This window comes from Panulirus ornatus, chromosome 52 (assembly GCF_036320965.1).
Source record: "Panulirus ornatus isolate Po-2019 chromosome 52, ASM3632096v1, whole genome shotgun sequence".
Classification (NCBI taxonomy): Eukaryota; Metazoa; Arthropoda; class Malacostraca; order Decapoda; family Palinuridae; genus Panulirus; species Panulirus ornatus.
The window spans coordinates 6,739,128-6,755,949 of record NC_092275.1 but is presented as its reverse complement, the minus strand read 5'-3'; the positions used below and the strand labels follow the sequence as shown (position 1 = coordinate 6,755,949).

The 16,822-nt window shown below is 42.1% G+C and overlaps 1 protein-coding gene across 1 annotated transcript in view; it reads left to right on the top strand.

The window, feature by feature from the left end:
• The window catches only part of LOC139765027 (ankyrin repeat domain-containing protein 13D), a 128,382-nt gene that overhangs the window by 94,443 nt on the left and 17,117 nt on the right, over positions 1 to 16,822 (top strand). The window contains exon 14 of the mRNA XM_071692103.1: positions 11,708 to 11,870. Coding sequence (XP_071548204.1) covers positions 11,708 to 11,870 — 163 coding nt within the window. The remainder of the gene's footprint in view (positions 1 to 11,707; positions 11,871 to 16,822) is intronic.

The window sequence follows — 16,822 nt, the reverse complement described above, 5'->3', positions numbered from 1 at the left end:
AGGTCGAACCATATTCTGTCCGCCCAACTCAGCCTTTCTTATACCTATGCTATCATCATTCTGACCTAGTATCTTCCTCTTACTCTTATACACATTTTCGAATAACCAACTCTTATTTCACTGTCTACACACGAACCTAAAACAACTAACACTCGGGTAGCCAGCAGGCATATGAGGTGGGAGCATTAGGTATAAGTAGTAGGTTGGAACATTAGGCAGGAACATTAGAAAGACATTGTAGGGAGAAGTAGTTGGTAGGAACTTTAGGTAGCTTTTGGAAACACTGTGGCAGAGTTCCCCTCTGCTATTGCCTGTTAAGGGTGAGGCACTAAAGGTAAAGAAGCAGCACAAGAGTTTTGCAGTTAGAGACTTTTTTCCTGTTGCCAACCCTTTGAGGGAGTATCCTGAAGGAATGAGCATTGGAGATATAGGTAGATAGATAGACAAAAGAAGGAACAGAGGGGGCCAGGTGAGGATATTCCAAAAAAGGCCCAGTCCTCTGTTCTTAACGCTACCTCGCTAACGCGGGAAATGGCGAATAGTTTAAAAGAAAAGAAAAGAAATATATATATATACATATATATATATATATATATATATATATATATATATATATATATATATATATATATATATATTTTTTTTTTTTTCATACTATTTGCCATTTCCCGCGTTAGCGAGGTAGCATTAAGAACAGAGAACTGGGCCTTAGAGAGAATATCCTCACCTGACCCCCTTCTCTGTTCCTTCTTTTGGAAAATTAAAAAAAACAAGAAAGGGGAGGATTTCCAGCCACCCGCTCCCTCCCCTTTTAGTCGCCTTCTACGACACGCAGGGAATACGTGGGAAGTATTCTTTCTCCCCTATCCCCAGGGATAATATATAATATATATATATATATATATATTTTTTTTTTTTTTTTTTTCTTTTTTCTTGCTTTGTCGCTGTCTCCCGCATTTGCGAGGTAGCACAAGGAAACAGACAAAAGAAATGGCCCAACCCACCCCCATACACATGTATATACATACGTCCACACACGCAAATATACATACCTACACAGCTTTCCATGGTTCACCCCAGACGCTTCACATGCCCTGATTCAATCCATGACAGCACGTCAACCCCGGTATACCACATCGATCCAATTCAATCTATTCCTTGCCCTCCTTTCACCCTCCTGCATGTTCAGGCCCCGATCACACAAAATCTTTTTCACTCCATCTTTCCACCTCCAATTTGGTCTCCCACTTCTCCTCGTTCCCTCCACCTCCGACACATATATCCTCTTGGTCAATCTTTCCTCACTCATTCTCTCCATGTGCCCAAACCATTTCCAAACACCCTCTTCTGCTCTCTCAACCACGCTCTTTTTATTTCCACAGATCTCTCTTACCCTTACGTTACTTACTCGATCAAACCACCTCACACCACACATTGTCCTCAAACATCTCATTTCCAGCACATCCATCCTCCTGCGCACAACTCTATCCATAGCCCATGCCTCGCAACCATACAACATTGTTGGAACCACTATTCCTTCAAACATACCCATTTTTGCTCTCCGAGATAATGTTCTCGACTTCCACACATGTTTCAAGGCTCCCAGGATTTTTGCCCCCTCCCCCACCCTATGATCTACTTCTGCTTCCATGGTTCCATCCGCTGCCAGATCCACTCCCAGATATCTAAAACACTTTACTTCCTCCAATTTTTCTCCATTCAAACTTACCTCCCAATTGACTTGACCCTCAACCCTACTGTACTTAATTACCTTGCTCTTATTCACATTTACTCTTAACTTTCTTCTTTCACACACTTTACCAAACTCAGTCACCAGCTTCTGCAGTTTCTCATATGAATCAGCCACCAGCGCTGTATCATCAGCGAACAACAACTGACTCACTTCCCAAGCTCTCTCATCCCCAACAGACTTCATACTTGCCCCTCTTTCCAAAATTCTTGCATTTACCTCCCTAACAACCCCATCCATAAACAAATTAAACAACCATGGAGACATCACACACCCCTGCCGCAAACCTACATTCACTGAGAACCAATCACTTTCCTCTCTTCCTACACGTACACATGCCTTACATCCTCGATAAAAACTTTTCACTGCTTCTAACAACTTGCCTCCCACACCATATATTCTTAATACCTTCCACAGAGCATCTCTATCAACTCTCTCGTATGCCTTCTCCAGATCCATAAATGCTACATACAAATCCATTTGCTTTTCTAAGTATTTCTCACATACATTTTTCAAAGCAAACACCTGATCCACACATCCTCTACCACTTCTAAAACCACACTGCTCTTCCCCAATCTGATGCTCTGTACATACCTTCACCCTCTCAATCAATACCCTCCCATATAATTTACCAGGAATACTCAACAAACTTATACCTCTGTAATTTGAGCACTCACTCTTATCCCCTTTGCCTTTGTACAATGGCACCATGCACGCATTCCGCCAATCCTCAGGCACCTCACCATGAGCCATACATACATTAGATAACCTTACCAACCAGTCAATAATACAGTCACCCCCTTTTTTTAATAAATTCCACTGCAATACCATCCAAACCTGCTGCCTTGCCGGCTTACATCTTCTGCAAAGCTTTTACTACCTCTTCTCTGTTTACCAAATCATTTTCCCTAACCCTCTCACTTTGCACACCACCTCAACCAAAACACCCTATATCTGCCACTCTATCATCAAACACATTCAACAAACCTTCAAAATACTCGCTCCATCTCCTTTTCACATCACCACTACTTGTTATCACCTCCCCATTTGTGCCCTTCACTGAAGTTCCCATTTGTGCCCTTGTCTTACGCACTTTATTTACCTCCTTCCAGAACATCTTTTTATTCTCCCTAAAATTTAATGATACTCTCTCACCCCAACTCTCATTTGCCCTTTTTTTCACCTCTTGCACCTTTCTCTTGACCTCCTATCTCTTTCTTTTATACTATATTTATTTATTTTATTTATTTTGATCGTATATAACTGGATAATTTTCTGTTAATTAGCTTTTGATTGTGGGTGGGAAGTTTCAAGCAAGGAAACATTATGGGTTTATTACTGGTTTTGATGTTTTCATTGTTTACTGTATAAATTGTACATTTCCTTTTCCATAGCCAGAGGTTGAACCATTATGTGACGTTCATTTTTTCATTCATTTCAAGCTAAAAGTTTGTTTTCTAAATTGTTTCTTACATTTTTCATATGTATATATATGTATGTGTGTGTGTGTGTATGTGCGTATGTGCGTATGTGTGTGTATGTGTGTGTGTGTGTGTGTGTGTGTGTATATATATATGTATATTATCCCTGGGGATAGGGGTGAAAGAATACTTCCCACGTATTCCTCGCGTGTCGTAGAAAGCGACTAGAGGGGACGGGAGCGGGGGGCCGGAAATCCTCCCCTCCTTGTATTAACTTTCTAAAATGGGAAACAGAAGGAGTCACGCGGGGAGTGCTCATCCTCCTCGAAGGCTCAGAGTGGGGTGCCTAAATGTGTGTGGATGTAACCAAGATGTGAAAAAAGGAGAGATAGGTAGTATGTTTGAGGAAAGGAACCTGGATGTTTTGGCTCTGAGTGAAACGAAGCTCAAGGGTAAAGGGGAAGAGTGGTTTGGAAATGTCTGGGGAGTGAAGTCAGGGGTTAGTGAGAGGACAAGAGCAAGGGAAGGAGTAGCAATACTCCTGAAACAGGAGTTGTGGGAGTATGTGATAGAATGTAAGAAAGTAAATTCTCGATTAATATGGGTAAAATTGAAAGTTGATGGAGAGAGGTGGGTGATTATTGGTGCATATGCACCTGGGCATGAGAAGAAAGATCATGAGAGGCAAGTGTTTTGGGAGCAGCTAAATGAGTGTGTTAGCGGTTTTGATGCACGAGACCGGGTTATAGTGATGGGTGATTTGAATGCAAAGGTGAGTAATGTGGCAGTTGAGGGAATAATTGGTATGCATGGGGTGTTCAGTGTTGTAAATGGAAATGGTGAGGAGCTTGTAGATTTATGTGCTGAAAAAGGACTGATGATTGGGAATACCTGGTTTAAAAAGCGAGATATACATAAGTATACTTATGTAAGTAGGAGAGATGGCCAGAGAGCGTTATTGGATTACGTGTTAATTGACAGGCGTGCGAAAGAGAGACTTTTGGATGTCAATGTGCTGAGAGGTGCAACTGGAGGGGTGTCTGATCATTATCTTGTGGAGGCTAAGGTGAAGATTAGTATGGGTTTTCAGAAAAGAAGAGTGAATGTTGGGGTGAAGAAGGTGGTGAGAGTAAGTGAGCTTGGGAAGGAGACCTGTGCGAGGAAGTATCAGGAGAGACTGTGTACAGAATGGAAAAAGGTGAGAACAATGGAAGTAAGGGGAGTGGGGGAGGAATGGGATGTATTTAGGGAATCAGTGATGGATTGCGCAAAAGATGCTTGTGGCATGAGAAGAGTGGGAGGTGGGCTGTTTAGAAAGGGTAGTGAGTGGTGGGATGAAGAAGTAAGAGTATTAGTGAAAGAGAAGAGAGAGGCATTTGGACGATTTTTGCAGGGAAAAAATGCAATTGAGTGGGAGAAGTATAAAAGAAAGAGACAGGAGGTCAAGAGAAAGGTGCAAGAGGTGAAAAAAAGGGCAAATGAGAGTTGGGGTGAGAGACTATCATTAAATTTTAGGGAGAATAAAAAGATGTTCTGGAAGGAGGTAAATAGGGTGCGTAAGACAAGGGAGCAAATGGGAACTTCAGTGAAGGGCGTAAATGGGGAGGTGATAACAAGTAGTGGTGATGTGAGAAGGAGATGGAATGAGTATTTTGAAGGTTTGTTGAATGTGTCTGATGACAGAGTGGCAGATATAGGGTGTTTGGGTCGAGGTGGTGTGCAAAGTGAGAGGGTTAGGGAAAATGATTTGGTAAACAGAGAAGAGGTAGTAAAAGCTTTGCGGAAGATGAAAGCCGGCAAGGCAGCAGGTTTGGATGGTATTGCAGTGGAATTTATTAAAAAAGGGGATGACTGTATTGTTGAGTGGTTGGTAAGGTTATTTAATGTATGTATGACTCATGGTGAGGTGCCTGAGGATTGGCGGAATGCGTGCATAGTGCCATTGTACAAAGGCAAAGGGGATAAGAGTGAGTGCTCAAATTACAGAGGTATAAGTTTGTTGAGTATTCCTGGTAAATTATATGGGAGGGTATTGATTGAGAGGGTGAAGGCATGTACAGAGCATCAGATTGGGGAAGAGCAGTGTGGTTTCAAAAGTGGTAGAGGATGTGTGGATCAGGTGTTTGCTTTGAAGAATGTATGTGAGAAATACTTAGAAAAGCAAATGGATTTGTATGTAGCATTTATGGATCTGGAGAAGGCATATGATAGAGTTGATAGAGATGCTCTGTGGAAGGTATTAAGAATATATGGTGTGGGAGGCAAGTTGTTAGAAGCAGTGAAAAGTTTTTATCGAGGATGTAAGGCATGTGTACGTGTAGGAAGAGAGGAAAGTGATTGGTTCTCAGTGAATGTAGGTTTGCGGCAGGGGTGTGTGATGTCTCCATGGTTGTTTAATTTGTTTATGGATGGGGTTGTTAGGGAGGTAAATGCAAGAGTTTTGGAAAGAGGGGCAAGTATGAAGTCTGTTGGGGATGAGAGAGCTTGGGAAGTGAGTCAGTTTGTTCGCTGATGATACAGCGCTGGTGGCGGATTCATGTGAGAAACTGCAGAAGCTGGTGACGGAGTTTGGTAAAGTGTGTGGAAGAAGAAAGTTAAGAGTAAATGTGAATAAGAGCAAGGTTATTAGGTACAGTAGGGTTGAGGGTCAAGTCAATTGGGAGGTGCGTTTGAATGGAGAAAAACTGGAGGAAGTGAAGTGTTTTAGATATCTGGGAGTGGATCTGTCAGCGGATGGAACCATGGAAGCGGAAGTGGATCATAGGGTGGGGGAGGGGGCGAAAATTTTGGGAGCCTTGAAAAATGTGTGGAAGTCGAGAACATTATCTCGGAAAGCAAAAATGGGTATGTTTGAAGGAATAGTGGTTCCAACAATGTTGTATGGTTGCGAGGCGTGGGCTATGGATAGAGTTGTGCGCAGGAGGATGGATGTGCTGGAAATGAGATGTTTGAGGACAATGTGTGGTGTGAGGTGGTTTGATCGAGTAAGTAACGTAAGGGTAAGAGAGATGTGTGGAAATAAAAAGAGCGTGGTTGAGAGAGCAGAAGAGGGTGTTTTGAAGTGGTTTGGGCACATGGAGAGAATGAGTGAGGAAAGATTGACCAAGAGGATATATGTGTCGGAGGTGGAGGGAACGAGGAGAAGAGGGAGACCAAATTGGAGGTGGAAAGATGGAGTGAAAAGGATTTTGTGTGATCGGGGCCTGAACATGCAGGAGGGTGAAAGGAGGGCAAGGAATAGAGTGAATTGGAGCGATGTGGTATACAGGGGTTGACGTGCTGTCAGTGGATTGAATCAAGGCATGTGAAGCGTCCGGGGTAAACCATGGAAAGCTGTGTAGGTATGTATATTTGCGTGTGTGGACGTGTGTATGTACATGTGTATGGGGGGGTTGGGCCATTTCTTTCGTCTGTTTCCTTGCGCTACCTCGCAACCGTGGGAGACAGCGACGAGGTATAAAAAAAAATATATATATATATATATATATATATATATATATATATATATATATATATATATATATATATATATATATATATATAAAATAAAATAAATAAATATAGTATAAAAGAAAGAGATATCCCTGGGGATAGGGGATTAAGAATACTTCCCACGTATTCCCTGCGTGTCGTAGAAGGCGACTAAAAGGGGAGGGAGCGGGGGGCTGGAAATCCTCCCCTCTCAATTTTTTTTAATTTTCCAAAAGAAGGAACAGAGAATTGGGCCAGGTGGGGGTATTCCCTCAAAGGCCCAGTCCTCTGTTCTTAACGCTACCTCGCTAATGCGGGAAATGGCGAATAGTTTGAAAGAAAAAGAAGATATATATATATATATATATATATATATATATATATATATATATATATGTGTATTATTTATTTATTTATTTATTTATTTTGCTTTGTCGCTGTCTCCCACGTTTGCGAGGTAGCGCAAGGAAACAGAAGAAAGAAATGGCCCAACCTACCCCCATACACATGTATATACATACACGTCCACACACGCAAATATACATACCTATACATCTCAATGTACACATATATATACACACACAGACACATACATATATACCCATGCACACAATTCACACTGTCTGCCTTTATTCATTCCCATCGCCACCTTTCCACACATGGAATACCATCCCCTCCCCCCTCATGTGTGCGAGGTAGCGTTAGGAAAAGACAACAAAGGCCCCATTCGTTCACACTCAGTCTCTAGCTGTCATGCAATAATGCCCGAAACCACAGCTCCCTTTCCACATCCAGGCCCCACACAACTTTCCATGGTTTACCCCAGACACTTCACATGCCCTGATTCAATCTACTGACAGCACGTCAACCCCGGTATACCACATCGATCCAATTCACTCTATTCCTTGCCCGCCTTTCACCCTCCTGCATGTTCAGGCCCCGATCACTCAAAATCTTTTTCACTCCATCTTCCACCTCCAATTTGGTCTCCCACTTCTCCTCGTTCCCTCCACCTCCGACACATATATCCTCTTGGTCAATCTTTCCTCACTCATTCTCTCCATGTGCCCAAACCATTTCAAAACACCCTCTTCTGCTCTCTCAACCACGCTCTTTTTATTACCACACATCTCTCTTACCCTTACATTACTTACTCGATCAAACCACCTCACACCACATATTGTCCTCAAACATCTCATTTCCAGCACATCCACCCTCCTGCGCACAACTCTATCCATAGCCCACGCCTTGCAGCCATACAACATTGTTGGAACCACTACTCCTTCAAACATACCCATTTTTGCTTTCCGAGATAATGTTCTCGACTTCCACACGTTTCAAGGCTCCCAGAATTTTCGCCCCCTCCCCCACCCTATGATTCACTTCCGCTTCCATGGTTCCATCCGCTGCCAAATCCACTCCCATATATCTAAAACACTTCACTTCCCCTAGTTTTTCTCCATTCAAACTTACCTCCCAATTTACTTGTCCCTCAACCCTACTGTACCTAATAACCTTACTCTTATTCACATTTACTCTCAACTTTCTTCCACACACTTTACCAAACTCAGTCACCAGATTCTGCAGTTTCTCACATGAATCAGCCACCAGCGCTGTATCATCAGCGAACAACAACTGACTCTTTTCCCAAGCTCTCTCATCCCCAACAGACTGCATACTTGACCCTCTTTCCAAAACTCTTGCATTCACCTCCCTAACAACCCATCCATAGACAAATTAAACAACCATGGAGACATCACACACCCCTGCTGCAAACCTACATTCACTGAGAACCAATCACTTTCCACTCTTCCTACACGTTCACATGCCTTACATCCTCGATAAAAACTTTTCACTGCTTCTAACAACTTGCCTCCCACACCATATATTCTTAATACCTTCCACAGAGCATCTCTATCAACTCTATCATATGCCTTCTCCAGATCCATAAATGCTACATACAAATTCATTTGCTTTTCTAAGTATTTCTCACATATATTCTTCAAAGCAAACACCTGATCCACACATCCTCTACCACTTCTGAAACCACATTGCTCTTCCCCAGTCTGATGCTCTGTACATGCCTTCACCCTCTCAGTCAATACCCTCCCATATAATTTCCCAGGAATACTCAACAAACTTATACCTCTGTAATTTGAGCACTCACTCTTATCCCCTTTGCCTTTGTACAATGGCACTATGCAAGCATTCTGCCAATCCTCTGGCACCTCACCATGAATCATACCTACATTAAATAACCTTACCAATCAGTCAACAATACAGTCACCCCCTTTTTTGATAAATTCCACTGCAATACCATCCAAACCCGCTGCCTTGCCGGCTATATCTAAGCTGTAGGGTTCAAATTCTTTCAGCACCATGACAATTTCTGTGCTTCATTCCCTTGATCTTGCTCTTGATTTTTTTTTTTTTTTTGTCGCTGTCTCCTGCGTTTGCGAGGTAGCGCAAGGAAACAGAAGAAAGAAATGGCCCAACCTACCCCCATACACATGTATATACATACACGTCCCCACACACAAATATACATACCCATACATCTCAATGTACACATATATATACACACACAGACATATACATTTTTACACATGCACACAATTCACACTGTCTGCCTTTATTCATTCCCATCGCCACCTCGCCACACATGGAATAACATCCCTCACCTCCTTCACGTGTGCGAGGTAGCGCTAGGAAAAGACAACAAAGGCCCCATTCGTTCACACTCAGTCTCTAGCTGTCATGCAATAATGCCCGAAACCACAGCTCCCTTTCCACATCCAGGCCCCACAAAACTTTCCATGGTTTACCCCTGACGCTTCACATGCCCTGATTCAATCCATTGACAACACGTCGACCCCGGTATACCACATCGATCCAGTTCACTCTATTCCTTGCCCGCCTTTCACCCTCCTGCATGTTCAGGCCCCGATCACTCAAAATCTTTTTCACTCCATCTTTCCACCTCCAATTTCATCTCCCCCTTCTCCTCGTTCCCTTCACCTCCGACACATATATCCTCTTGGTCAATCTTTCCTCACTCATTCGCTCCATGTGCCCAAACCATTTCAAAACACCCTCTTCTGCTCTCCCAACCACGCTCTTCTTATTTCCACACATCTCTCTTACCGTTACATTACTTACTCGATCAAACCACCTCACACCACATATTGTCCTCAAACATCTCATTTCCAGCACTTCCACCCTCCTGCGCACTATTCTAATCATAGCCCACGCCTCGCAACCATACAATATTGTTGGAACCACTATTCCTTCAAACATACCCATTTTTGCTTTCTGAGATAGTGTTCTCGAATTCCACACATTCTTCAAGGCTCCCAGGATTTTCGCCCCCTCCCCCACCCTATGATTCACTTCCGCTTCCATGGTTCCATCCTCTGCCAGATCCACTCCCAGATATCTAAAACACTTTACTTCCTCCAGTTTTTCTCCATTCAAACTTACCTCCCAGTTTACTTGACCCTCAACCCTACTGTACCTAATAACCTTGCTCTTATTCACATTTACTCTTAACTTTCTTCTTTCACACACTTTACCAAACTCAGTCACCAGCTTCTGCAGTTTCTCACATGAATCAGCCACCAGCGCTGTATCATCAGTGAACAACAACTGACTCACTTCCCAAGCTCTCTCATCCCCAACAGATTGCATACTTGCCCCTCTTTCCAAAACTCTTGCATTCATCTCCGTAACAACCCCATCCATAAACAAATTAAACAACCATGGAGACATCACACACCCCTGCCGCAAACCTACATTCACTGAGAACCAATCACTCTCCTCTCTTCCTACACGTACACATGCCTTACATCCTCGATAAAAACTTTTCAGTGATTCTAAGAACTTGCCTCCCACACCATATATTCTTAGTACCTTCCACAGAGCATCTCTATCAACTCTATCATATGCCTTCTCCTGATCCATAAATGCTACATACAAATCCATTTGCTTTTCTAAGTATTTCTCACATACATTCTTCAAAGCAAACACCTGATCCACACATCCTCAACCACTTCTGAAACCACTCTGCTCTTCCCCAATCTGATGCTCTGTGCATGCCTTCACCCTCTCAATCAATACCCTCCCATAAAATTTCCCAGGAATACTCAACAAACTTATACCTCTGTAATTTGAGCACTCACTCTTATCCCCTTTGCCTTTATACAATGGCACTATGCACACATTCCGCCAATCCTCAGGCACCTCACTAGGATTGGCGGAATGCGTACATAGTGCTAGTGATATCTTTTTGAATTTTCCCTGATTAGTTTATTTCTATTTGTTTGACTATTGACCACATGGCACAACAGTATCCAGTTTTGCTTTTTAATTTGTACTGAACATTTTCATCATAAGCTTTCTGTCTCTTGTTATGAAAGTTCTCAATATTACAGCACTTATTTTTGGCTTGATAGTACTATTGTATCTGTGTGTTCCTTGAAATCAAGTTTATTATTTATGATAACTATATTGTCATTAGAAAATTCCTCACTTTCTTTTGTCTCTCCTTGTTTGGCATTTTTACAGAATCGCTGTTATATATGTTTTTTAATCTCTCCATGATGTATTTCATGAGGTTCTCCTCCACTCTTTTGTATATATAGCTGTTTAGGTCTTTTTTGCATCTCTTCTTTTACTTTTTTATCAATGTTTTATATCACTGTTACAAACAGTATTGAAATTAAATCCTCTTTTTGTGATAATCATCCAAGAATGTCCTTTAGAAACATGATTCAGACATGGGAGAGATAGAGAAAAGTCTGATGGTTGTTAGTTATGTCATAAGTAAACTTGTCATGGATCTTAACCCATATAAGGCACATGTTATCCTTGTTATTTAGCTGTTAAGATAATTTGCAAAAATACTCAATAGGCAGCTTGGGGTATTCAGAAAACCCAAGGAGGATAATTCATTGTAATGTATATATTAACCAGCAAGAGACTTTTGATGATTTATTTATTCTGTTTCAGTAATATCTGATAAAGGGTAGATTTATATCAGAATTATTGTTAATCGTCATAATTACAGGACACTCTGATCAGCAACACCTTCAGATGAGCCTTGACGAAGATGATGCTCTTCTTCAATATGCCATCCAACAGTCCTTGGTAGAAGCTGGTACAGAACAAGATCAAGTGGACATTTGGGAAGCACTTCAAGCAGACCACAGGCCAACCATTAGACAACAGGGGTTAGTTGGTTAGGTTTTATATTTTTTTGCTGTATTGTGTGTATTAGTATATATGTTATTTGGTGATTTATGGTATGCAGCATTGTTTTGATATCCAGACAGCTAATTAAGTTGATAGTGGAGGGTATCACTGTGTCCATTTGTCTTTACATCCTTTCATATCATGTTACTAATACAATACATACGTTTGTTTTTGTAGCAAACACTTCCCACGTATTCCCGCATGACGTAGAAGGCTGGAAACCCTCCCCTCCTAGTATTTAACTTTCTAAAAGGGGAAACAGAAGGAGTCATGCAGGGAGTGCTCATCCTCCTCAAAGGCTCAGACTGAGGTGTCTAAATGTTTGTACATGTAACCAAAATGAGAAAAAAGGAGAGATAGGTAATATGTTTGAGGAAAGGAACCTGGATGTTTTGGCTCTGAGTGAAACGAAGCTCAGGGGTAAAGGGGGAGAATGTTTGGGAATGTCTTGGGAGTAAAGTCAGGGGTTAGTGAGAGCATAAGAGCAAAAGAAGGAGTAGCACTCATCGTGAATCAGGAGTTGTGGGAATATGTGGTAGAATGTAAGAAAGTAAACTAGATTGATGTGGGTAAAACTGGAAGTGGATGGAGAGAGATTGGTGATTATTGAAGCCTATGCACCTGGTCATGAGAAGAAAGATCATGAGGGGCAAGTGTTTTGGGAGCAGCTGAGTGAGTGTGTTAGCAGCTTTGATGCATGAGACCCAATTATAGTGATGGATGATTTAAATGCAAAGGTGAGAAATGTGGCAGTTAAAGGTGTAATTGGTGTACATGGGGTGTTTAGTTTTGTAAATGGAAATGGTGAAGAGCTTGTGGATTTGTGTGCTGAAAGAGGGCTTGCGATTGGGAATTCCTGGTTTAAAAAGAGATTTATTTATTTTATTATAGTTTGTCGCTGTCTCCCATGTTAGCGAGGTAGCGCAAGAAAACAGATGAAAGAATGGCCCAACCCGCCCACATACACATGTATATACATACACATCCACACACGCACATATACATACCTATACATCTCAACGTTTACATATGTATACACACACAGACATATACACATATACACATGTACATAATTCATACTGTCTGCCCTTATTCATTCCCTTTGCCACCCCGCCACACATGAAATGACAACCCCCTCCCCCCCACATGTGGGCGAGGTAGCGCTAGGAAAAGACAACAAAGGCCACATTTGTTCACACTCAGTCTCTAGCTGTCAGGTATAAGTTTGTTGAGTATTCCTGGGAAATTATATTTGAGAGTATTGATTGAGAGGGTGAAGACATGTACAGAGCATCAGATTGGGGAAGAGCAGTGTGGTTTCAGAAGTGGTAGAGGATGTGTGGATCAGGTGTTTGCTTTGAAGAATGTATGTGAAAAATACTTAGAAAAACAAATGGATTTGTATGTAGCTTTTATGGATCTGTAGAAGGCATATGATAGAGATGCTCTGTAGAAGGTATTAAGAGTATATGGTGAGGGAGGTAGTTGCTAGAAGCAGTGAAAAGTTTTTACCAAGAATGTAAGGCATGTGTATGAGTAGGAAGAGAGGAAAGTGATTAGTTCCCAGTGAATGTCAGTTTGCAGCAGGGGTGTGTGATATCTCCATGGTTGTTTAATTTGTTTACAGATGGGGTTGTCAGGGAGGTGGATGCAAGAGTTTTGGAGTGAGGGGCAAGTATGCAGTCTGTTGTGGATGAGAGTGCTTGGAAAGTGAGTCAGTTGTTGTTCACTGATGATACAGCACTGGTGGCTGATTTGGGAGAGAAACTGAAGTTGGTGACTGAGTTTGGTAAAGTGTGTGAAAGAAGAAAGTTGAGAGTAAGTGTGAATAAGAGCAAGGTTCTTAGGTTCAGTAGGGTTGAGGGACAAGTAAATTGGGAGGTAAGTTTGAACGGAGAAAACTTTAGGAAGTGAAGTGTTTTAGATATATGGGATTGGATTTAGCAGTGGATGGAACCATGGAAGCGGAAGTGAGTCACAGGGTGGTGGAGGGGGCGAAGGTTCTGGGAATGTTGAAGAATGTGTGGAAGACAGAATATTATCTCGGAGAGCAAAGATGGGTATGTTTGAAGGAATAGTGGTTCCTACAATGTTATGTTATCCCTGGGGATAGGGGGGAAAGAATACTTCCCACGTATTCCCTGCGTGTCGTAGAAGGCGACTAAAAGGGGAGGGAGCGGGGGGCTGGAAATCCTCCCCTCTCTATTTTTTTTTTGATTTTTCCAAAAGAAGGAACAGAGAAGGGGGCCAGGTGAGGATATTCCCCCAAAGGCCCAGTCCTCTGTTCTTAACGCTACCTCGCTAATGTGGGAAATGGCAAACGGTTTGAAAAAAAAAAACAAAAAAAAAAACAATGTTATGTGGTTGTGAGGCATGGGCTGTAGATAGGGTTGTGCAGAGGATGGTGGATGTGTTGGAAATGAGATGTTTGAGGACAATATGTGGTGTGAGGTGGTTTGATCGAGTCAGCAATAATAGGGTAAGAGAGATGTGTGGTGGTAAAAAGAGTGTGGTTGAGAGAGCAGAAGAGGATGTTTTGAAATGGTTTGGTCACATGGAGAGAATGAGTGAGGAAAGATTGACAAAGAGGAAATGTGTGTCAGAGGTGGAGGGAACGAGGAAAAGTGGGAGACCAAATTGGAGGTGGAAAGATGGATTGAAAAAGATTCTGAATGATCGGGGCCTGAACATGCAGGAGGGTGAAAGGCATGCAAGGAATAGAGTGAATTGGAACAGTGTGGTATACCGGGGTTGACGTGCTGTCAATGGATTGAACCAGGGCATGTGAAGCTTCTGGGGTAAACCATGGAAAGCTTTGTGGGGCCTAGGTGTAGAAAGGGAGCTGTGGTTTCAATGCATTACACATGACAGCTAGAGACTGAGTGTGAATGACTGTGGCCTTTGTTGTCTTTTCCTAGGGCTGCCTTGGGCATGCGCAGGGGGAGGGGGTGTGCCATTTCACGTGTGGAGGGGTGGCAACAGGAATGGATGAAGGCAGCAAATATGAATATGTACATGTGTATATATGTATATGTCTGTGCATGTTTATGTACGTATACATCGAAATGTATAGGTATGTATGTGTGCATGTGTTGGCATGTATGTGTATAATGTGTATGTGGGTGGGTTGTGCCATTCTTTCATCTGTTTTCTTGCGCTACCTCGCTAATGTGGGAGACAATGACAAAGTATGATAAAAAGATAAAGATGTAGTGTGCAGTCTGTTGCGTATGAAGGGGCCTGGAAAGTGAGTCAGTTATTTGCTGATGACATAGGACTGGTGTCAGATGTGATTGAGAAACTACAGAAGTTGATGACAGTTTGGGAGAGTATGTGGAGAGGCTGTGAATTAAAGCATAGCTATTAGATTTAATAAGGCAGAGAGTTAGGTTAGCTGGGTTGTCAGTTTGAAGGGAGAAAATTTGGAGGAATTGAAGAGTTTTAGGTACCTGGGAGTGGACATGACAGTGAATGGAACTGTGGAAAAGGAAATAAGTCATGGAGTAGGTGAAGATCCAGAAAGCATTGAGGAATGTGCAGAAAGAGAGATAATTTTCTGGGATGGTGAAAATGGTGATATTTGAAGGTATAGTAGCCCCATCGATGTTTTATGGATGCAAGGCATAGGCAAATGTATGTTCAATTGGGGTGGTGGTGTTGGAAATGAAATGTTTGAGGACAGTATGTGGTGAGGTGGTTTGATTGAGTAATAAAAGTGTAAGAGAAAGGCATGGTAATAAGAGTGTGGTTGATAGAACTGAAGAGGATGTGTTGAAATGGTTTGGACATTTGGAAAGAATGAGTTAGGAGAGGTTGACAGAAGGATATACGTGTCAAAAGTGGAGACAAGAAATTGGAGACTAAACTGGAGGTGGAAGAATGAAATGAAAATGATTTTGGGTGAGATTTTGGGTGATTGGGGCCTGAATATGCAGGAGGGTGAAATGTGCACAGGTTAAGAATGAACTGGAACGATGTAGTTTTCCAGGGGTCAGTGTTCTGTTAGTGGACTGAACCTGGGCATGTGAAATGGCTAGGGAACCATGGAAAGATCTCTGGCTTGGTTATGGATAGGGGTTCTGTTTTTGGTCCATTGCACATGACATCTAGAGAACTGATGTGAGCAAATGCAACCATTCTTTGTCTGTACCTTGTGCTACCTCACTACTGTGGGAAATGGCAAAAAGGTATGAAAATATATAGATGGCATTGAGCTTATATAATTTTCTAAAAAGAGACATCCTTTTCAGCTATAAACTTTTCATACATCTTTTTGGTCGTTAATTTCATCTTATATTTTGTAGGTCTAATTCCAAGCCTGGGTCCCGTCCCAACACCCCAGCTCATCTCTCATTACAGGCATCTGAGGATGCTCAGCTACAGAGGTAAGAATGCTTTGTAATCAAATGTAGTTTATGTACAGATTGCTCAATCAACATTCAGTTAAGTGCCAACTGCTGCTCCTCCCCATCTTACTCAGCTTTTAGAAGCTCACCATCCTTATGGTGGTGCATTTCAGGGTCATAGCTGGCCAACTGCCCTCAGAGGATTTCGCCACACATGGTTGATTCCTGTCTTTATGCTCAGCAGCTTTGATACACGTGACTGGGTTTTAGTGACGGATGATTTAAATGTGAAGGTGAGTAATGTGGCGGTTGAGGGTATGATTGGTGTACATGGGGTATTCAGTGTTGTAAATGGAAATGGAGAAGAGCTTGTGGATTTCTGTCCTGAAAAAAGACTGGTGATTGGAAATACCTGGTTTAAAAAGAGAGATATACATAAGTGTATGTATGTGAGTAGGAGAGATGGTCAGCAGGCATTATTGGAGTACGTGTTAATTGATAGGCATGTAGGAGAGACTCTTGGATGTTAAAGTGCTGAGAGGAGCAGCTGGAGGGATGTATGATCACTGTCTTGTGGAGGCAAA